Source organism: Schistocerca nitens, chromosome 4 (assembly GCF_023898315.1).
Source record: "Schistocerca nitens isolate TAMUIC-IGC-003100 chromosome 4, iqSchNite1.1, whole genome shotgun sequence".
Classification (NCBI taxonomy): Eukaryota; Metazoa; Arthropoda; class Insecta; order Orthoptera; family Acrididae; genus Schistocerca; species Schistocerca nitens.
Genome location: NC_064617.1, coordinates 85,764,648 through 85,788,004, shown reverse-complemented (window position 1 = coordinate 85,788,004; position 23,357 = coordinate 85,764,648). Strand labels below are relative to the sequence as shown.

At 44.8% G+C, this 23,357-nt stretch overlaps 1 protein-coding gene across 2 annotated transcripts in view; it reads left to right on the top strand.

Annotated features, from left to right (window-relative positions):
- Positions 1-23,357, top strand: part of LOC126251995 (UDP-glucosyltransferase 2-like) — an 82,241-nt gene that overhangs the window by 27,899 nt on the left and 30,985 nt on the right. Inside the window, exons 1-2 of one of the 2 annotated variants that reach the window (XM_049952777.1) lie at positions 5,117-5,207; positions 11,112-11,298. In XM_049952777.1, coding sequence (XP_049808734.1) covers positions 11,122-11,298 — 177 coding nt within the window. In that variant the 5' untranslated portion in view covers positions 5,117-5,207; positions 11,112-11,121. Of the gene's footprint in view, positions 1-5,116; positions 5,208-11,111; positions 11,299-23,357 lie in introns of those variants that run through there. The other variant, XM_049952776.1, reaches the window with a different exon arrangement.

Sequence of the window (23,357 nt, the reverse complement as noted above, 5' to 3'; positions counted from 1 at the left end):
GCATCTTACCCGCATGGCTGTAACGGATCGTGCAGCCACGTCTCGATCCCTGAGTCAACAGATGGGGAAGTTTGCAAGACAACAACCATCTGCACGAACAGTTCGACGAAGTTTGCAGCGGCATGGACTACCAGCTCGGAGACCATGGCTGCGGTTACCTTGACGCTGCATCACAGACAGGAGCGCCTGCGATGGTGTACTCAACGACGAACCTGGGTGCACGAATGGCAAAACGTCATTTTTTCGGATGAATACAGGTTCTGTTTATAGCATCATGATGGTCGCATCCGTGTTTGGCGACAACGCTGTGAACGCACATTGGAAGCGTGTATTCGTCATCGCCATACTGGCGTATCACCCGGCGTGATGGTACGGGGTGCCATTTGTTACACGTCTCGGTCACCTCTTGTTCGCATTGTCTCCACTTTGAACAGTGGACATTTCAGATGTGTTACGACCCGTGGCTCTACCCTTCATTCGATCCCTGTGAAACCCTACATTTCAGCAGGATAATGCACGACCACATGTTGCAGGTCCTGTACGGGCCTTATTCGATACAGAAAATGTTCTACTGCTGCCCTGGCCAGCACATTCTCCAGATCTCTCACCAATTGAAAACGTCTGGTCAATGGTGGCCGAGCAACTGGCTCGTCACAATACGCCAGTCACTGCTGTTGATGAACTGTGGTATCGTGTTGAAGCTGCATGGGCAGCTGTACCTGTACACGCCATCCAAGCTCTGTTTGACTCAATGCCCAGGAGTATCATGGCCGTTATTACGGCCAGAGGTGGTTGTTCTGTGTACTGATTTATCAGGATCTATGCATCCAAATTGCGTGAAAATGTAATCACATGTCAGTTCATGGCTGGTCACAAAATGAATGTTCGACGTACTGAAAAGACATAGATTCAGTTGCATGATTTAAAATATAAAGGACGTATTTGGTGATTAATTAAAAGATCGAATGTTTCACAAAAGATAAAAACATATACATAATTTCAAAAAATAAAAAGCCGATGTGTCGACTGACTGAAACAGATATATAGATGAGCGGGCCTAGAGTGCTAGGAGGAGGGATATCGCGGGAATGTAGCAATTGGTGTTAGTGCCTAAGAGGGTGTTTGTGTGGGCGAATGTTTAGAGGAGGAATTCGGGAGAGTGAAGAGGGATGCCGTTCCGGACATGACTTAGGATGTGGGGGGAGAGGAGTACAGCGGAAGGGAGCCCTGACCGAGGCAGGTGGGGTGGGGCCTTTTATGGTTGATAGGATGTTAAAGAGACGTGCTGCATACGTCATATACACTAGTCAGCACAACTTGGACGAGACTAACTTTCGCATGACGTATCGCAGCCAAGTAACATAGCTCTATAAAACTTGGAGCATACGTAGAGAGAGCCGATGCAGTATAGTGCAGAAGGTAACTGAAAGAAATACCGAATGAGACAAACAGAAATGACACTTTTATCCAAAGATAATAAGTGCGTTGAAGCCACGGCGGTTCATGGTGGTCCCCTGCACATTCTAAACGGCGGGGCATGGTCGTTAATACTCTGTTTCATCACGATGAACAGCAGTACGTGCTCTGCGACTGTTGGTAAGGAGTTCTTGTGGTATAGCGTTCCTTCCTCCACCTCAGCACTTAACAACTGCTGATGGTCGTTGGTGCATGTGGATGCTCTGCGTTACGTCTCCCCCACACATCCCACATATGCCCGAAAGGATTTAAGTTAGGCGAGTGGAGCGCCTTATCAAATGGCTCTGAGCACCATGGGACTTAACATCTGAGGTCATCAGTCCCCAAGAACTTAGAACTACTTAAACCTAACTAACCTAAGGACATCATACATATCCATGCCCGAGGCAGGATTCGAACCTGCCACCGTAGCAGTCGAGCGGTTCCTGGCTGAAGCGCCTAGAACCGCTCGGCCACCACGGCCGGCAGCACCTTATCACCTGTTAAAATGAAGCAAGAACCGAATGTACCCCTGAAATGAGGAAGGACTTCAGAATCACAATCTCGTTGGCTGCTAATTGTACACTCTTCAACGATTTCGTAGTCAGTACGCCAATTCCACGTTACGCATCCCCATACCATAACTTCTCCGCCGGCCGCGGTGGTCTCGTGGTTCTAGGCGCTCAGTTCGGAACCGCCCGACTGCTACGGTCGCGGGTTCGCATCCTGCCTCGGGCATGGATGTGTGTGATGTCCTTAGGTTAGTTAAGTTTCAGTAGTTCTAAGTTCTAGGGGACTGATGACCACAGATGTTAAGTCCCATAGTGCTCAGAGCCATTTGAACCATAACTTCTCGACCACCAAAACGATTATGTTAGCCTATGTTCATTGGTACATAACTTGTTTCTACCTAATTGCTATATGAGGATACGTCCAGTATTGTCGACAGAAACGCACATCGTTACTAAAAAAAGATGAACTCTCTCAGAAGCAACTATGGAAGCGAATAAATGATAGATTGGGCTATGGTTCAAATGGTTCAAATGGCTCTGAGCACTATGCGACTTAACTTCTGAGGTCATCAGTCACCTAGAACTTAGAACTAATTACACCTAACTAACCTAAGGACATCACACACATCCATGCCCGAGGCAGGATTCGAACCTGCGACCGTAGCGGTCGCTCGGTTCCAGACGGTAGCGCCTAGAACCGTACGGCCACTCCGGCCGACGATTGGGCTATGCATAAAATAAACTATCCTGGGAGAGGTAGGAATGAGGTACCGAAGCCAACAATCGCATGTTACAGGGGTATACGGATACGTTCAACAGAGGTTCCGCAGCCTCTTCATCTTGAGAGAAATCGTTGTTCTGCTAAGGCTCTCAGGATTGTATCCTTATTTTTAATCAGTGATGTTGCGTGTGGCAGGAGGCCTGTTTGACGTGCATTTGTTCCATTGTTCCCAAAATAATTGTACCGATCATAACGATACACGGCAAGCTTCCTATTATGTCGCTGCAGATTATGCGACGAATGGATTATCTGCGTAGAGTTCGGCGATTTTGGAAGAAATAAAGAACAAACCGTGAAGTAATCTGATGTTATTAGAACAAATATTTTCATTTAGATTAGAGATTCTTGGTTGTGAAGATATAGGTGACGAAAACATATTTCAGTTGTTAAACAGAGATGAGTATTGTTGTGGACTGACAAGAAAGCCAGTACACAGTGACGGGTAACCGAAAGGCACGCGCTTAAACTCACGCAGGCTGGCGTGAGGTCTGAAACAGGATACGTAATGAATGCTATAAAGAAAAGTACGTAGCTTCTGGAATACTTAACTTTAATCCATCATTTGTATACATCGTTCTTGATGAGACATGCTTCATACGATAACTATCAATTGCTACGGCGCCTTGCTAGGTCGTAGCCATTGACTTAGCTGAAGGCTATTCTAACTATCTGCTCTGCAAATGAGCGAGGCTTCGTCAGTGTGCATCGCTAGCTAAGTCGTCCGTACAACTGGGGCGAGTGCTAGTAAGTCTCTCGAGACCTGCCGTGTGGTGGCGCTCGGTCTGCGATCACTGACAGTGGCGACACGCGGGTCCGACATGTACTAATGGACCGCGGCCGATTTAAAGCTACCACACCTAGCAAGTGTGGTGTCTGGCGGTGACACCCCAAGTATAAACAGGGATTTTAGCCGCTACGTGACGTAGTGAGCACAGTATGTGCGACAGAGGGAGAGAGCGAAGCCGAGGCGATCAGGAACACTTTGTCACGGACGCCGAGGCAAAAAAATGCGTTGATGTATCATTAAAGTATCCATTAATCTGTGTATATCGACGTATCGAGTCTCCGGAAAATGAGAGCGGTTGTCAGTAAAACGCATGGATGAAAAATAGAAACAAAAAAATTTCCCGAAGTTGAACTGAAAGTAAATTATACGAAATACTATCAGCTTAATTGTAGATTTACAAGTAAGTTGTCAGTTTCTGGCAAGTTGGAGATTGGGTTGTTTGGGGGAGGAGACCAGATAGCGAGGTCATCGGTGTTATCGGATTAGGGAAGGACAGGGAAGGAAGTCGGCCGTGTCCTTTCAAAGGAAATATCCCGGCATTTGCCTGGAGCGATTTAGGGAAATCACGGAAAACCTAAATCAGGATGGCCGGACGCGGGATTGACCCGTCGTCCTCCCGAATGGGAGTCCAGTGTGCTAGCCACTGCGCCACCTCGCTCGGTTTCTAAACAACTGTATGAGAAATGTTCAACCTAGTTTTCTATTAACAGGAAACAAAGAGATCTTTCCTCATTGATTCTTTCGCACACATTTCTGGCAAGTAACGCGTAAGAAAGCGGTGGGCTTTCAGATGGAACATCCGGCACATTTAGTAAAGACAGTAAATAGAAGTTGCGGTAAAACATGTGTATTTTGAATTATCTGTGTTTTTCGGTTATCCCTGCAGTTTCGGGTCCACGTAGGCGTGTATAACAGTGAGCTTGCAGTGTCTTCGTTCACAGAGTAAGATAATGTGAGAATAGGTTCTTGGTCCCATTAACCAGTCCTTGCAGTACAAACTACGTCTTCTCATAACTGTTTTTTTTTTCTTCGTTACAATCTACAAAGCCGGCCAAAACGAGCACATCGTGGTCGTCCGAACTCCACGTACTCTAACTACAAGCTTATGATTTGTCATCTATGCTTTTTCTGGGTGGAAGCGACGGGAGATCTGTGTGCGCTTTTATACGAGGCTTGCACGAGCGAACTTGCCAAGCGTGCAGTTCGTGACCCGCTGCCTTTAGAAGCACACAGAGAGTAAGTGACGATCCGCTTGCCCGCAATTTTCAGTTTAGCTGTACGAAACAACTGGTCCATTGCTGTGGAGCACCTGTTGATCTCGTGTAGCGTCATTTTACTTGCGGCCTATGAGGCTGGTTAAACACAGACGGGTGGGTCAAATGAAGCAGGTAAATCGATCACGTCACGGCAGGCACCGGGGGGGGGGGGGGGGGGGGGGGAAGGGGGGGGGTTCGCCTGCGCGGTGACGACACAAGCGCGATTATTGATCACTCCGTCATCGCACCAAACAGACCAATTTGAGCCGAACGTCAGGTGTAGCGTACTAGTTTCAGCTAGTCACGGTGATGAAGCGGAGAGAGAAGTGACTACTGGACAGCGGCTGGTGAACAGCGGTCAGTGCCGTACCGAGCCTCGACGGAGACACAAGCTGCAGCAACCGCTCTACTCACACGTGCGTACCTGCTGTAGATACTACTCTCGACTGACATTCTTCTTCTTCTTCTTCTTCGTGTGTCTTTGTTCCGCATCGACGCAGGGTCAGCACGGTTAGTGAGGAATTTGGCACGGTTCATTTAAGGAGTGGCCAGATGACCTTTCTGTCGCCAACCCGGTCTCCCCACCCCCCTTTCTCCCCTGGGACGAAATACCTGAACCCATAAATGTGTGCGCGTACTGTTATTCGTGTGAAAGTGAGCGAAAGTTTTCTAAATGTTTGCGAATCGTGTAACTGACGCCCGGTATTCACCTAGAGGAATGTGGAAAACGGCGTTAAAACCACATTCAGACTGGCCGGCACACCGACCTTCGTCGTTAATCTGCCGGGCGCACTCTCTCCGGGACCGGTGCGCCTCCCCGGCCCGGACGCGGCGCTTTAACGTGCACGGCTATCCGGGTAGGTACTCCGCATTGACATTACGTTGTTTACCGCCAGTTTCCACATAGGGCACTCTGTACAGACTGTGCTTCGACTCAGCTCCGAGCGCGGGATTAGCCGAGCGGTCTAAGGCGCTGCAGTCATGGACTGTGCGGCTGGTCCCGGCGGAGGTTCGAGTCCTCCCTCGGGCATGGGTGTGTGTGTTTGTCCTTAGGATAATTTAGGTTACAGGTAGAGGTATCGCTTATGGTACCTCAAATTACATACATCAGCTTCTTAGTCATACAAAATGCAAACTAGATCTTGTAGAATGGTGGAAATCGGTACGCAGAAATAGAATTGATCAGAGGGGTAGCTACTGCTAATGGATATCGGTCAACACGTGAGGGCAAATCACCTAAAGAAATTAAAATGGTAAAAAACAAGGGAAATAATATTACACCCACTGAGGTGCTCAGTGTACTCCAGAAACAAAATTTTATCTGTTTTGTGTTCACTGACTAGTTGGAGCTGTTCATTTCAGACGCGTTCCTGTCGTCAATACGTTATCCCATAAGGGAGTGGGTACTCTGGGATGTCAGTGTGAGAATCTCAAATTACTGAATAGTAATGTGTGTGCAGTTTCTGAATTAGGGCCATATATGATCTGGAAACTTTTTAATGTGAGACAATTGCAGGATATTCAAGGTTATGTGGGCAGACAGAGTAGAAAATGGAAGAAGTCTACGGAACTGTATTACCAGAACACGATACAGGTTGTTGGGACATTTGCGCCGGTCCAAACAGCAGTGCAAAGGAAAAACTGCATTGGTAGATAAAAATCGGACTTGCTCCAAAATATTACTCGAACGGCATCGAGCAACAGACGTACGCAAATTATCCTGTTTATGTGTAGCATATAAGGTGATGGTGGACAATACAGAGGGGTCCAAAAAAATGTATCCACTGTTTAAAAGTCCATAAGTTGCAAACTAATTGACGGAGTTGTCTCACTTTTGGTGAAAGTGTAGCTTAAATTCCAACTTAAAGTTATCACTGTAGGTGTTCGAAATGGTCACCATTAACATCCACACACAAACGATGCCGCCGAACTGCAGCACGAACTACTGACTGCAACGTGTTCAGTTGGATATTTGCACATGAATGTACGATGGATTCTTGAATTTCATCCAATGTGCGTGGCTTTTGTCGAAAAACGACGTCCTTTAGTGTTCCCCACAGGTAAAAGTCCAGAGGAGTTAGGCCTGGCGAACGTGGTGGATACTCCACAGCACCTCTACGGCCTATCCATCTTCCTGGTAGATTTTCGTCGAGATACGCCATAACACGATTTTGGTAGTGGGCTAGGGCACCATCTTGTTGAAAGTAAACTCTTCCGTCTCCAAACAAGTCTCGGATGGCAGGTAAAATGGATGTCTGAAGCTTCTGATGGTACACCTCACCGGTAACTCTGCCGTCAAAGCAGAATGGCCCAATCAATCCCCGGTAAGACAACCCACACCACACATTTACTCCTGACAAATTCACGGCTTTGTCTACATGGACGTTCGGATTTTCGGCGGCCCAGTATATGCAATTGTGGTGATTTACTGTACCACTGAGTTTGAACTGTGCCTCATCATCTCTGCAAACTCTTCATCGTTGCGCACCATGTTAGAAAACCACTCGCAGTACTCCATTTTACGATCTGGGTCGTCCTCGTTCATTGCGTGTAGCAATCGTGCGATGTAGCACTTCCACTTTGCTGTCTTCAAAATTCGCCGAACACTTGAGCGACCCACTCCAGTTTCACGGGCACACTGTCTCACAGACTTCTGTGGTGAACGAGTGAGCTGTTGTAACACACGACGGGAGTTAGCTGGACTTGTTACTGTTACAGGTCGTCCAGATTGTTGTTTGTCTACATCTTTAACACAGCCTTCGGCTTCAAATTTGCCTCGAATGCGACGAATCGTTAAACGTGTCGGTGGCTCTGTTTGATAATCATTTCGTCATTGCCGTTGAACCTCATTAATGTTGTCGTACTTAAAATACGACTTCAAAACTGACTTTTTTCATCGAGTGTAAGCCTTGCGCCAGCCATCTTTACTCGAGTAACTAGGTGCAACTCAGAACAAAACACTGACTATCTGACGACTGTCATCTGACAAAACAAAACAATGCAATACAACGCTTGTGTGGCGATTGCCGGAACTACAAACTATTACACTACCAACGACAACTCCGTCAATTATTTTGGCAGGTATGGTCTTTTAAAAAATTTGATACATTTTTTTGGACCCCTCTGTATACACCGGTGTGCAAAACTTATGGACAAATACAGCTCTGCCAAGTAACACACTTCAGTGAAACTAGGATCATTCGTGGAAAGAACACTATAGCAAAGAAGGCAGCTGAAAGAAATACGCTATTTATGTTAGTCTCATTGCGTATTTCTCTCAACTGCCTTCTTTTCTACGCTGTAGCAGTTCATCGAGATATGTTGTTCGGCGGTTACACATCATGCGGAAGTTTCTTTCGTCCTTCAGTTTTGCACAGCACCACTCTATATCCACGTGTACCTATGTTCAAATTTTGCAAGATGCCATGAATTCTACTAACATGGGGAGGCCGCCATTGTGAAATTCAGATTCGATTCATACTACGCATAATAAAAGCTCATGGCCAGAGGTGTAATGTGGCAAAGCACCAAGATGCACTTCTCAGCCGTTGTCGAGAAAATCGACAGTTAAAAGAAACCGTTGCGGTGAAATACTCTCTACGATTAACAATTTTCTGCAGCGTTGTGCCGCAGCAGTAAGTGTTCGGGTTCGTAATCCGAAGGTCGCCGGATCGAATCTCGCGCCATGCAACCTTTTTTTTTTGTAATTCAAATATATATATATATATATATATATATATATATATATATATATATATATATAATTCCCGGCAATCAGTTGCAACAATTATGCGTATAATGAGTTGTTGAAAGTCGTTTGTCGTAGAAAAATAAAACTTGAAATAAAACACAATATCACAAATAGTATTCATGTGGATACAATTTATTGATAAGTTCGGTATACACTCGCACATAATTAACAATTAGTGACCAGAAGTAGCTGGAGTATCGCACGAACCAGAGTGATAGTTACCATAGGCACATGGAAAGCAGAAAACAGCACGACATCGAGCACATCTGATAAACGATGCGTTTTTACAAGAACAATTGTTTTTTAAATTATCTGTTGGGAAACACACCTGATTCACATTCTGAAAAATTGTTCTATCGTTCGTCAGGTTTGATGCTTACCTCGCGTATCGTATCATATCGGCAAAATTCGGAGAAGGCAATTGGTGGTGGACGATGGATATATATATATATATGGATATATATATATATATATATATATATATATATATATATATATATATATATATGTGTGTGTGTGTGTGTGTGTGTGTGTGTGTGTGTGTGTGTGTGTGTGTATACATTTGAATTACAAAAAACAAAACAAAAAAGTTGCATAGCGCGAGATTCGATCCGGTGACTTTCGGATTACGAACCGGAGCGCTTACCGCTGCTCCACGACGCTGCAGGAAATTATTAATGGTAGAGAGTATTTCACCGCAACGGTTTCTTTTAACTGTCGATTTTCTCGACAACGGCTGAGAAGTGCATCTTGGTGCTTTGCCACGTTACACCTCTGGCCATGAGCTTTTATTATGCACAGTATGAATCGAATCTGAATTTCACAATTGGCGGCCTACCCTTGTAAGCCTTCCAGTCGGCTGTGAATCACTGAAAAATAGCATCCACCACTATCTATTCCATCACTGTGAGTGAATATAATGTTTTCCTGACGAAATTATCTGTGCAACACAGATTATACCGAGGTCCTTTAAAAAAGAAAAAAATGCGCCCCCGTTGCAGTTGTAAAGCAACGAAGGCTCCTTTAGTACACTACTGGCCATTAAAATTGCTACACCAAGAAGAAATGCACATGATAAACGGGTATTCAATGGACAAATATATTATACTAGAACTGACATGTGATTACATTTTCACGCAATTTGGGTTCATAGATCCTGAAAAATCGGTACCCAGAACGACCACCTCTGGCCGTAATAACTGCCTGGAGAATGTGCCGGCCAGGGCAGCAGTCGAACGTTTTCTGTATGCATAAAGGCCCGTACAGGACCTGGAACATGCGGTCGTGCATTATCCTGCTGAAATGTAGGGGTTCGCAGGGATCGAATGAAGGGTTGAGCCACGGGTCGTAGCAAATCTGAAATGTAACGTCCACTGTTCAAAGTGCCGTCAATGCGACCAAGAGGTGACCGAGATGTGTAACCAATGGCACCCCATACCATCACGCCGGGTGATACGCCAGTATGGCGATGACGAACACATGCTTCCAACGTGCATTCTCCGCTATGTCGCCAAACACGGATGTGACCATCATGATGCTGTAAACAGAGCCTGGATTCATCCGAAAAAATGACGTTTTGCCATTCGTGTACCCAGGTTCGTCGTCGAGTACACCATCGCAGGCGCTCCTGTCTGTGATGCAGCGTCAAGGGTAATCGCAGCCATGGTCTCCGAGCCGATAGTCCATGCAGCTGAAAACGTCGTCGAACTGTTCATGCAGATGTTTGTTGTCTTGCAAACGTCCCCATCTGTTGTTTCAGGGACCGAGACGTGGCTGCACGATCCGTTACAGCCATGCGGATAAGATTACTGTCATCTCGACTGCTAGTGATACGAGGCCTTTGGGATCCAGCACGGCTTTCCGTATTACCCTCCTGAAGCCACCTATTCTATATTCTGCTAACAGTCATTGTATCTCGACCAACGCGAGCAGCGATGTCGCGATACGATAAACCGCAATCGCGATAGGCTAAAATCCGACCTTTATCAAAGTCGGAAACGTGATGGTACGCATTTCTCCTCCTTACACGAGGCATCACAAGAACGTTTCACCAGGCAACGCTGGTCAACTGCTGTTTGTGTATGAGAAATCGGTTGGAAACTTTCCTCATGTCAGCACGTTGTGTGAACGCTCTGAAAAGCTAATCATCTGCATATCACAGGATCTTCTTCCTGTCGGTTAAATTTCGCGTCTTTAGCACGTCATCTTCGTGGTGTAGCAATTTTAATGGCCAGTAGTGTATATTATTTGATGTACTGCTTGGTACATAGTCCATGACCTAAACCTATCACAATATGCCACCGTCAATATTATCCGGCCAGCTCAGTCGTCAGGCATTAGTGTGCACGACATAGGAAACAATGAGGAAGCCTTCCATTTCATTTATAAAAAGCTTAGTGGGACGTATTTTCATTTCTTTCGGTTAGTAAGAGTGTGAAACAACTTTCTGTTACTTACTACACATAAAAAGCGGATATAAATGTGTGAGGGAGGAAAGTAGCTTTACGAAAGTATTTTCGGCCTGAAACGCTGGGGAATTTCTAACGTATGTCTTATTTTCTCTTCGCAGGCATTCCACAATGAATGGCGCCGTGTTGGTGATCTTACTGCTGGCGGTGGGAGGTTCGGAGAGTGCCAAGATCCTGGCCGCGTCGCCGTTCCCCGCCATCAGTCACGTGTTGCCGCTGAGAGTCATCGTGCTGGAACTCGCTAAGAGGGGCCACGAAGTGACGTACATCACAACAGACCCGATCAGAGTATGTACTCTCATTCTGTCTTCTGTATCATCAGTAGAAAATACAGGGTGTTTCAAAAATGACCGGTATATTTGAAACGGCAATAAAAACTAAACGAGCAGCGATAGAAATACACCGTTTGTTGCAATATGCTTGGGACAACAGTACATTTTCAGGCGGAAAAACTTTCGAAATTACAGTAGTTACAATTTTCAACAACAGATGGCGCTGCAAGTGATGTAAAAGATATAGAAGACAACGCAGTCTGTGGGTGCGCCATTCTGTACGTCGTCTTTCTGCTGTAAGCGTGTGCTGTTCACAACGTGCAAGTGTGCTGTAGACAACATGGTTTATTCCTTAGAACAGAGGATTTTTCTGGTGTTGGAATTCCACCGCCTAGACCACAGTGTTGTTGCAACAAGACGAAGTTTTCAACGGAGGTTTAATGTAACCAAAGGACCGAAAAGCGATACAATAAAGGATCTGTTTGAAAAATTTCAACGAACTGGGAACGTGACGGATGAACGTGCTGGAAAGGTAGAGCGACCGCGTACGGCAACCACAGAGGGCAACGCGCAGCTAGTGCAGCAGGTGATCCAACAGCGGCCTCGGGTTTCCGTTCGCCGTGTTGCAGCTGCGGTCCAAATGACGCCAACGTCCACCCCTATCCACACAAAATTCAAACGCGGCAACCCCTCAGCGCCGCTACCATTGCTGCACGAGAGACATTCGCTAACGATATAGTGCACAGGATTGATGACGGCGATATGCATGTGGGCAGCATTTGGTTTACTGACGAAGCTTATTTTTACCTGGACGGCTTCGTCAATAAACAGAACTGGCGCATATGGGGAACCAAAAAGCCCCATGTTGCAGTCCCATCGTCCCTGCATCCTCAAAAAGTACTGGTCTGGGCCGCCATTTCTTCCAAAGGAATCATTGGCCCATTTTTCAGATCCGAAACGATTACTGCATCACGCTATCTGGACATTCTTCGTGAATTTGTGGCGGTACAAACTGCCTTAGACGACACTGCGAACACCTCGTGGTTTATGCAAGATGGTGCCCGGCCACATCGCACGGCCGACGTCTTTAATTTCCTGAATGAATATTTCGATGATCGTGTGATTGCTTTGGGCTATCCGAAACATACAGGAGGCGGCGTGGATTGGCCTCCCTATTCGCCAGACATGAACCCCTGCGACTTCTTTCTGTGGGGACACTTGAAAGACCAGGTGTACCGCCAGAATCCAGAAACAATTGAACAGCTGAAGCAGTACATCTCATCTGCATGTGAAGCCATTCCGCCAGACACGTTGTCAAAGGTTTCTGGTAATTTCATTCAGAGACTACGCCATATTATTGCTACGCATAGTGGATATGTGGAAAATATCGTACTGTAGAGTTTCCCAGACCGCAGCGCCATCTGTTGTTGAAAATTGTAACTACTGTAATTTCGAACGTTTGTCTGCCGGAAAATGTACTGTTGTCCCAAGCATATTGCAACAAACGGTGTATTTCTATCGCTGCTCGTTTAGTTTTTATTGCCGTTTCAAATATACCGGTCATTTTTGAAACACCCTGTAGAAACGTCTGCCTGCGTTACTAAGCGCTTTTCGGAATATTTGTCTTGAATCCATTTCCTCTATTGTTAAAGTGACTGAACAGTGATGGTGCGATCCGGGAGCCGGCCAGGGTGGCCGAGCGGTTCTAGGCGCTACAATTTGGAACCGCGCGACCGCAACGCTCGCAGGTTCGAATCCTGCCTCGGGCATGGATGTGTGTGATGTCCTTACTTAGTTAGATTTAAGTGGTTCTACGTTCTAGGGGACTGATGACCTTAGAAGTTAAGTCCTGTGGTGTGCGTAACTGTAAGACCTTCGGTACACACACCATCAGATTATTTGACTTGTCGCTCTAACGAAGCAGGCGAGTCTCAGCAATATGTCTCGTGGTCTTATCGTGGCGTGTTTATCTTCTGCCGTTAGGGCAGACGATAGAAATGCCACTTGCACGCTTAGAGTAGCAGATTGACGGTGGCCAACTTTAAACAGAACTTGATTAATTTTCACACACATTTATTAAAATAGTAACAAGCATAAACCTTACGTAACTTGATTCTGGATGCTATTTACAATTGACAATCTGAAGTTCCTTTGCTCTTGGTACGTTAATCCTATTCTCGCGTATCTCTGATACTTGACAAAGTGTCTATACATTCCTCTTCATTGCTATGTACAGGAATATGATAATCTTATTAGGCGCAGACTGAAACCTGACTATAGACTGGTACAGACTGATGCAGACTGATACAGACTGAATAATCGGAGGTCTGTACACTCGTTATAATACCTCGCGCGTTCAGGTATCACTGCGCGAGTGTGATCCGCGAGGAGAAAAGATTCTACGTTAGCAGCAATCTCATTGGCTGCGTTACATATTAATACGCGGATCGGCGGAAGCAGAATTTGGTCCGTCTCTAAGACAGCTCCATCTCGGAGGCGGACGAGCGCTGCGCCTGCGCTGTTGTGCTTAGCGGGGCGCGCTCTATTGGGAAAGTTGTGTACGCGCTGACTACGTGGAACTATGTTCACACAAGTCCCATAGTGCTCAGAGACATTTTTTTGCGATACGGGACGGTGCGATCGATCACGGAATTCGTTGAACTTGTCCTCAACATAACTTGTTCAATACCGGCCAATTAATTTTACGTTTTTATTTTAGTTATCTTTATATGACCGAAACTGGCTCCGTCTCTCAAAAAACATGAGTCATCTGCAGATTCTATCAACGTATGCATACGCAGAAAACTGTAAATACGGGCATACGAGATGAAATACCCAGGTGTACCGGTACGAAATGAGCGTTAAGATACAAATGTGTCGATAGGGAACATTTGTTGTGAACGAGCCTTAATTTTTTTTGTTTGGTTGGCATGACATCTGTCAAAGATATATAGTATAGTCATGGAACAAACAACATCATACGTTTTCATCGTGTTAACAATGTCGAATTTTGTACCAGAATGTGATGATTTGCGAAAAGCATTAATTTTTTGTTTTCATTTGAAAAAAAAGTGCTGCAGAGTCAGCTTTATCAGGAGCAACATGCAAAAGATGGTTTCAACGGTTCAGAAATAATGATTTTGATGTAAGAAATGAAGAACGTGGAAGAGCACCAAAAAAGTTCGAAGACGCCGAATTGCCAGCAATATTGGATGAAGATGATACTTTGAGTCAGAAGCAAATGGCAGCAATGCTAAATGTTGCACAACAAACAATTTCTGACAGTTTGAAAGCTATGGGAAAGATGCAAAAAGTGTGGAAAATGGGTATGACATGAATTGAATGAAAGACAGATGGAAAACCGAGAAACCATTTGTCAAATTTTGCCTCAAAGACATGAAAGAAAATCAATTTTGCATCGAATTGTTACTGGCGATGAAAAATTGATTTATTTTAAGAATCCTAAACGGCAAAAATCATGGGTTAATCCGGGACAACCATCAACATCGACTGCAAAACCAGATCGATTCGGCAAGAAGAAAATTCTCTGTGTTTGGTGGGATCAGAAAGGTGTCGTGTACCATGAGCTTCTAAAACCCGGTGAAACTGTGAATACTAGTCGCTACAGACAACAAATGATCAATTTGAAGTATACATTGATCGAAAAAAGACCAGAATGGGCCAGAAGATATGGCAAAGTAATTTTTTTACACGACAATGCACCTGCACACAAAGCAAAACTGGTTCTCGATACAATCAAAACGCTTGGCTGGGAGCTGCTACCCCACCCACCGTATTCACCAGACTTGGCCCCTTCCGACTACCATTTGTTTTCATCAATGGGACACGCATTGGCTGAGGACCACTTCGATTCCTACGAAGAAGTCGAAAATTGGGTGTCTGGTTTGCTTCAAAAGACGAACATTTCTATTCGCGTGGTGTCCACAAATTGCCAGAAAGGTGGTCAAAATGTAGAGAAAGCAGTGGTCAGTGCTTTGAATAAAATTTTTTCACTTTTCAATTCAAAATTAGTGTTTCATTTTCCCAAAAAATCGCTCATTTCATACCGGTACTTGGTATTAACTACGCGGAGAAGTACATGGTAGAAAGAATGAGTCCTGATGAATTATTACGTGGTGGTGAGTTTTACCACGTTCTGTCACGGTACACGCCAGTTCGTTTGGATATTAGTTTCGTGTTTAATGTTCACAGATTCAGTGGGGCTAACAACCCCCTATTTCCACTGGAAACGACACAACTGTTGCGGAACTTAACGCAGAATCTGAAGCACTAACAACGCATCAAAAGAACGAACTCATTTGCGTATCTTTCTGTTTCTGATAGTACCTGGATGCAAAACACAATAACGTTTTAAAAACCACATTGAATGTAACAACTGCTGGCAACTTTCGCACGTCGTAGCCAATAAACCACTGCAATAGAGTATTTACAATGTTGCCTAGCTATGAATACTCGTTTCACCATCAAATGTCTCTCTAAGACACCATTTGTTAACAAATACGTATGTTACGTCCAACTGTTCAGCCTGTCGTGGAAATAGTAGTTCATATTTTCTTCTTACAGAATTCAGATTAAAAACCACGTGACATGATTTTCACACTAAAATACTGCACCAGCTAATTAGAGAATATGTGGACTTCAAACAATAAAACACTGCTGAACATTTTACGTGACTCGAATAAGACACAGCTAACGTAGTCCACTGTAAAATACCGATGACATGGATAAAATTGGAAATTTGTGGTAAGGTCTTATGGGAGCAAACTGCTGATATCGGTCCCTAAGCGTACCCACTACTTAATCTAACTTAAGGGGGGTAGGACGTCAAAAGGGCCGACTTGGAGCAGGAGAGGCATCACAGGACATTTTAATTTCCAGTCTCTATACTTTCACAAATAAATTCGTCAAACTTTGTCAGCATCACCAGGAAGGATTCAGGATTCACACCCATTGCAGTGGAAGTTCGAAAACATAACAAAATAAATTTTTTTACGTGCGAAATTTCATCATTGCCGGCAGGTGTGGCCGTGCGGTTCTAGGCGCTTCAGTATGGAACCGCGTGACCGCTACGGTCGCAGGTTAGAATCCTGCCTCGGGCATGGATGTGTGTGATGTCGTTAGGTTAGTTAGGTTTAATTAGTTCTAAGTTCTAGGTGACTAATGACCTCAGAAGTTAAGTCCCATAGTGCTCAGAGCCGTTTGAACCATTCTTTGAACCATTTCATCATTTTTTTCACTTACTAATGGCTGCATTTGTTGCTATAGGTACACTTTTATTCATAAGTTAGAGAGATTCTTCGATGCATTTTGCACAGCATACATACCATACTCACAGATGTATGAAACGCTAGAATTTATTTAATTTATGAAAAACACGAATGAACTGTTATATTTTAAACTTCATGTTTAGAAAAAAAAAACACAAATTTTATAGTTAATTACCTCAAGTTTTACCACCGTTTTTAATAGATTTGGAAAATTCTAGAGTTTCATACACCTTTAAGTATGCTTTGTATGCTCTGCAAAATTCATCGAAGAATCTCTCTTACTTATGAAGAAAAGTGTACCTACAGCAACAAATGCTGCCATTAGTAAGTGAAAAAATGAAGAAATTTCACATGAAAAAAAATTATTTCTTATGTTTTCGAACTTCCACTCCTAAGAGTGTGAATTCTGGTTCCTTCCTGGTCATGCTGACAAAGTTGTATGAATTTATTTGTAAAAGTACAGACAGTGGAAATTAAAATGTTCAGTGGTGCGTCTCCTGCTCCAAGACGGCCCGTTCGACGTCCTACCCCCCTTAAATTAACTTACGCCAAGGAAAACACACACACACACACGCATGCACGAGCGAAGACTCGAACCTCGGACCGGGGCAGCCACGCGGACCGTGATAAGGCGCCTGACACCTCGCGCCTACCTCACGCGGCACATGGATAAAACTCTGGACATTAAAGTTATCTAATAATTTGGAGTGTGGAAGCTATCCATGGTCAATACAACTGCTTGTTTCATTGCTTTGAAAAACTTACACAACTTCAAAACCATAAGACATCATATAGAACTAATAATCGTACCTAACACAGTAACTGAAATACTAATATCTGGGCACTGTTCTTGCAATTTCTATACTAGAATCTTATGTCATCAAATGAACTAGTGTAGTGGAAGGTTGTTAAGATTATCTCTAGAGTCACTTGTTTCTTGAACAAAAAGATTTTACAATAGGTTATCTGTTCTACAGATAACACGCATATACCATTTGATCCGGCAGTTACGAGTATTAGGGCACTTCAGCAAAATGTTATATCAGTTAGATAAAACGTTCTGAGTTAACTTACCACAATAAATTCAGATAAAATTCCAACCTTTCGATAGCTGCCTCCGTCATCGTCGTCATGGGCTATGTCTGATTGTAATGAAACTTTCCTTTCTTTGTATTTTTAGTTTGGCGTCAAGCCGCACCGCTGTTAGTCTTGCGGGACTAACGTTTTGATGTTTTATTGATGGGTCGCTGTCATTATTTACTACCTTAAAGGGTTTTCTACGGACCACCTAAGGGCCGGCTGCGGTGGCCGAGCGGTTCTAGGCGCTTCAGTCCGGAACCGCGCGACTGCTATAGTCGCAGGTCTAATCGCGCCTCGGGCATGGATGTGTGTGATGTCCTTAGGTTAGTTACATTTAAGTAGTTCTAAGTTCTATGGGATTGATGACCTCAGGTGTTAAGTCCCATAATGCTCAGAGCCATTTGAACCAACCATCTAAGGTCCTCTCACCTATTTCAGTGGTGTAATTATTTAGAGGAGATAAATGTTTGGCATTTAATCTAAAGTTAGCATTAATAATATTCATTCGATGAGAAATCTTGATACCTTAATGCTTTGCGGGAATGTTGTGCCTACATCCCTGACCTTTCACGTGATTTGTCGTATGTTGTCTCTTTTGTCGTGTAACAGTCTCAAAATTTCTGTAGTAGGGTCATGTGAGATGTCAGTGGTTAGTTATCGATGAACGTCGACATTTCTTGCAAACCTGCGTGCGTTGGCAATCCATAGGAGATCGTTATTTTGGACGGCTTGTATCTGCCGCAGTTAGTAGTCGCGAGAACCCCTCACTTGTACCAAACCTCCAGAAATGTCGCACTTTAGCCAGTCGGCCCGTAGAAGATGGTATAAGTGGTATACAGTATAGCTCGCCGTGCTTTTCCATCCGAGTTTTGCGGAGATTAAGGCAATCCGTCCTTGAAATGTCTCAGTGAGTATTCTTTCTACCTGTTTTGTCTAGAAACCCTCATAGATTATGACTTCCCAGAAGAAGTATCAGTGCCGTCGGGGTCTCTGTAAACTGCTGTTCTGCTTCCTGTGGTTCTAAGTGATGAAGCGGCAACTTATATTATTCAGAATATCGGTCAAAAGGGAGACCATTATGTATTTTTTTACTGAACACCGTAAATTGATAATGTCCAATTAGTAACGATTTAACTGAAAACTAACAATTTCCAGAGAGCGTGGTCTTATAACGGAACTATACTGAAGCGCCAAAGAAACTGGTACAGGCATGCATATTCAAATACAGAGATATGTAAACAGGAAGAATACGGCGCTGCGATCGGGAATGCCTACATATGACAACAGATGTTTGGAGCAGTTGTTAGATCGGTTACTGCTGCTACAATGGCAGGTTATCAAGATTTAAGTGAGTCTCAACGTGGTATTATAGTCGGCGCACGAGCGACGGGACACAGCATCTCCGAGGTAGCGATAAAGTGGGGATTTTCCCGTACGACCATTTCACAAACGTACTGTGAATATCAGGAATCCGGTAAAACATCATATCACCGACATCGCTGCGTCCGAAAAAAGATCGTGCAAGAACGCAACCAACGACGACTGAAGAGAATCGTCTGTCTTAACAGGACTGCTGCACATTTCAATGCTGGGTCATCAACAGGCATCAGCCTGCGAACCATTCAACGAAACATCATCGATATGGGCTTTCGGAACCGAAGGCCCACTTTTGTGCCCTTGATGACTGCACGACACAAAGCTTTACGCCTCGCCTGGGCCCGTCAACACAGACGTTGGACTGTTGATGATTGGAAACATGTTGCCTGGTCGGACGAATCTCTAAAATTGTATCGAGCGGATGGACGTGTATGGGTAAGCGGACAGTCTCATGAATCCATGGACCCTGCATTTCAGCATGGGATTCTTTAAGCTGGTGGAGGCTCTGAATGGTGTGGGGCGTGTGAAGTTGGAGTGATATGGGGACCTCTGATATGTCTAGATACTGCTCTGACAGGTGACATGTACGTAAGCATCCTGTCTGATCACTTGTATCCATTCATGTCCATTGTGCATTCCGACGGATTTTAGTAATTCCAGCAGGACAATGTGACACCCCACAAGTCCAGAATTGCTATACAGAGTGGCTCCAGGAACACTCTTCTGAGTGTAAACACTTCCGATGGCCACCAAACTCCCCAGACATGAACATATTGAGCATATCTGGGTTGCCTTTCAACGCGCTGTTCAGAAGAGGTCTGCAACCCTCGTACTCTTACGAATTTATAGACAGCCCTGCGGGATTTATGGTGTCAATTCCCTCCAGCACTACTACAGATATTAGTTGAGTCCACTTCTTCGTGTTTGCAGGGGTCCTACACGATATTAGGCAGGTGTACTAGTTTCTTTCGCTCTTCAGTATAGATGGGAAGGAATCGTATCGGCGACTGTCGTCTATGGCGCGGAGCTGTACATCTACATCTACATTCATACTCCGCAAGCCACCCAACGGTGTGTGGCGGAGGGCACCTTACGTGCCACTGTCATTACCTCCCTTTCCTGTTCCAGTCGCGTATGGTTCGCGGGAAGAACGACTGTCTGAAAGCCTCCGTGCGCGCTCTAATCTCTCTAATTTTACATTCGTGATCTCCTCGGGAGGTATAAGTAGGGGGAAGCAATATACTCGATACCTCATCCAGAAACGCACCCTCTCGAAACCTGGCGAGCAAGCTACACCGCGATGCAGAGCGCCTGTCTTGCAGAGTCTGCCACTTGAGTTTATTAAACATCTCCGTAACGCTATCACGGTTACCAAATAACCCTGTGACGAAACGCGCCGCTCTTCTTTGGATCTTCTCTATCTCCTCCGTCAACCCGATCTGGTACGGATCCAACACTGATGAGATAGGTCGAACGAGTGTTTTGTAAGCCACCTCCTTTGTTGCTGGACTACATTTTCTAAGCACTCTCCCAATGAATCTCAACCTGGTACCCGCCTTACCAACAATTAATTTTATATGATCATTCCACTTCAAATCGTTCCGCACGCATACTCCCAGATATTTTACAGAAGTAACTGCTACCAGTGTTTGTTCCGCTATCATATAATCATACAATAAAGGATCCTTCTTTCTATGTATTCGCAATACATTACATTTGTCTATGTTAAGGGACAGTTGCCACTCCCTGCACCAAGTGCCTATCCGCTGCAGATCTTCCTGCATTTCGCTACAATTTTCTAATGCTGCAACTTCTCTGTATATTACAGCATCATCCGCGAAAAGCCGCATGGAACTTCCGACACTATCTACTAGGTCATTTATATATATTGTGAAAAGCAATGGTCCCATAACACTCCCCTGTGGCACGCCAGAGGTTACCTTAACGTCTGTAGACGTCTCTCCATTGATAACAACATGCTGTGTTCTGTTTGCTAAAAACTCTTCAATCCAGCCACACAGCTGGTCTGATATTCCGTAGGCTCTTACTTTGTTTATCAGGCGACAGTGCGGAACTGTATCGAACGCCTTCCGGAAGTCAAGAAAAATAGCATCTACCTGGGAGCCTTTATCTAATATTTTCTGGGTCTCATGAACAAATAACGCGAGTTGGGTCTCACACGATCGCTGTTTCCGGAATCCATGTTGATTCCTACATAGTAGATTCTGGGTTTCCAAAAACGACATGATACTCGAGCAAAAAACATGTTCTAAAATTCTACAACAGATCGATGTCAGAGATATAGGCCTATAGTTTTGCGCATCTGCTCGTCGACCCTTCTTGAAAACTGGAACTACCTGTGCTCTTTTCCAATCATTTGGAACCTTCCGTTCCTCTAGAGATTTGCAGTACACGGCTGTCAGAAGGGGGACAAGTTCTTTCGCGCACTCTGTGTAGAATCGAATTGGTATCCCGTCAGGTCCAGTGGACTTTCCTCTGTTGAGTGATTTCAGTTGCTTTTCTATTCCTTGGACACTTATTTCGATGTCAGCCATTTTTTCGTTTGTGCGAGGATTTAGAGAAGGAACTGCAGTGCGGTCTTCCTCTCTGAAACAGCTTTGGAAAAAGGTGTTTAGTATTTCAGCTTTACGCGTGTCATCCTCTGTTTCAATGCCATCATCATCCCGGAGTGTCTGGATATGCTGTTTCGAGCCACTTACTGAATTAACGTAAGACCAGAACTTCCTAGGATTTTCTGTCAAGTCTGTACATAGAATTTTACTTTCGAATTCACTGAACGCTTCTCGCATAGCCCTCCTTACGCTAACTTTGACATCGCTTAGCTTCTGTTTGTCTGAGAGGTTTTGGCTGCGTTTAAACTTGGAGTGAAGCTCTCTTTGCTTTCGCAGTAGTTTCCTAACTTTGTTGTTGTACCACGGTGGGTTTTTCCCGTCCCTCACAGTTTTACTCGGCACGTACCTGTCTAAAACGCATTTTACGATTGCCTTGAACTTTTTCCATAAACACTCAACATTGTCAGTGTCGGAACAGAAATTTTCGTTTTGATCTGTTAGGTAGTCTGAAATCTGCCTTCTATTACTCTTGCTAAACAGATAAACCTTCCTCCCTTTTTTTATATTCCTATTAACTTCCATATTCAGGGATGCTACAACGGCCTTATGATCACTGATTCCCTGTTCTGCACTTACAGAATCGAAAAGTTCGGGTCTGTTTGTTTTCAGTAGGTCCAAGATGTTATCTCCACGAGTCGGTTCTCTGTTTAATTGCTCGAGGTAATTTTCGGATAGTGCACTCAGTATAATGTCACTCGATGCTCTGTCCCTACCACCCGTCCTAAACATCTGAGTGTCCCAGTCTATATCTGGTAAATTGAAATCTCCACCTAAGACTATAACATGCTGAGGAAATTTATGTGAAATGTATTCCAAATTTTCTCTCAGTTGTTCTGCCACTAACGCTGCTGAGTCGGGAGGTCGGTAAAAGGAGCCAATTATTAACCCAGCTCGGTTGTTGAGTGTAACCTCCACCCATAATAATTCACATGAACTATCCACTTCTACTTCACTACAGGATAAACTACTACTAACAGCGACGAACACTCCACCACCGGTTGCATGCAATCTATCCTTCCTAAACACCGTCTGCACCTTTGTAAAAATTTCGGCAGAATTTATCTCTGGCTTAAGCCAGCTCTCTGTACCTATAACGATTTCAGCTTCGGTGCTTTCTATCAGCGCTTGAAGTTCCGGTACTTTACCAACGCAGCTTCGACAGTTTACAATTACAATACCGATTGCTGCTTGGTCCCCGCATGTCCTGACTTTGCTCCGCACCCTTTGAGGCTGTTGCCCTTTCTGTACTTGCCCGAGGCCATCTAACCTAAAAAAACCGCCCAATCCACGCCACACAATCCCTGCTACCCGTGTAGCCGCTTGCTGCGTGTAGTGGACTCCTGACCTATCCAGCGGAACCCGAAACCCCACCACCCTATGGCGCAAGTCGAGGAATCTGCAGCCCACACTGTCGCAGAACCGTCTCAGCCTCTGATTCAGACCCTCCACTCGGCTCTGTACCAAAGGTCCGCAGTCAGTCCTGTCGACGATGCTGCAGATGGTGAGCTCTGCTTTCATCCCGCTAGCGAGACTGGCAGTCTCCACCAAATCAGATAGCCGCCGGAAGCCAGAGAGGATTTCCTCCGATCCATAGCGACACACATCATTGGTGCCGACATGAGCGACCACCCGCAGATGGGTGCACCCTGTACCCTTCATGGCATCCGGAAGGACCCTTTCCACATCTGGAATGACTC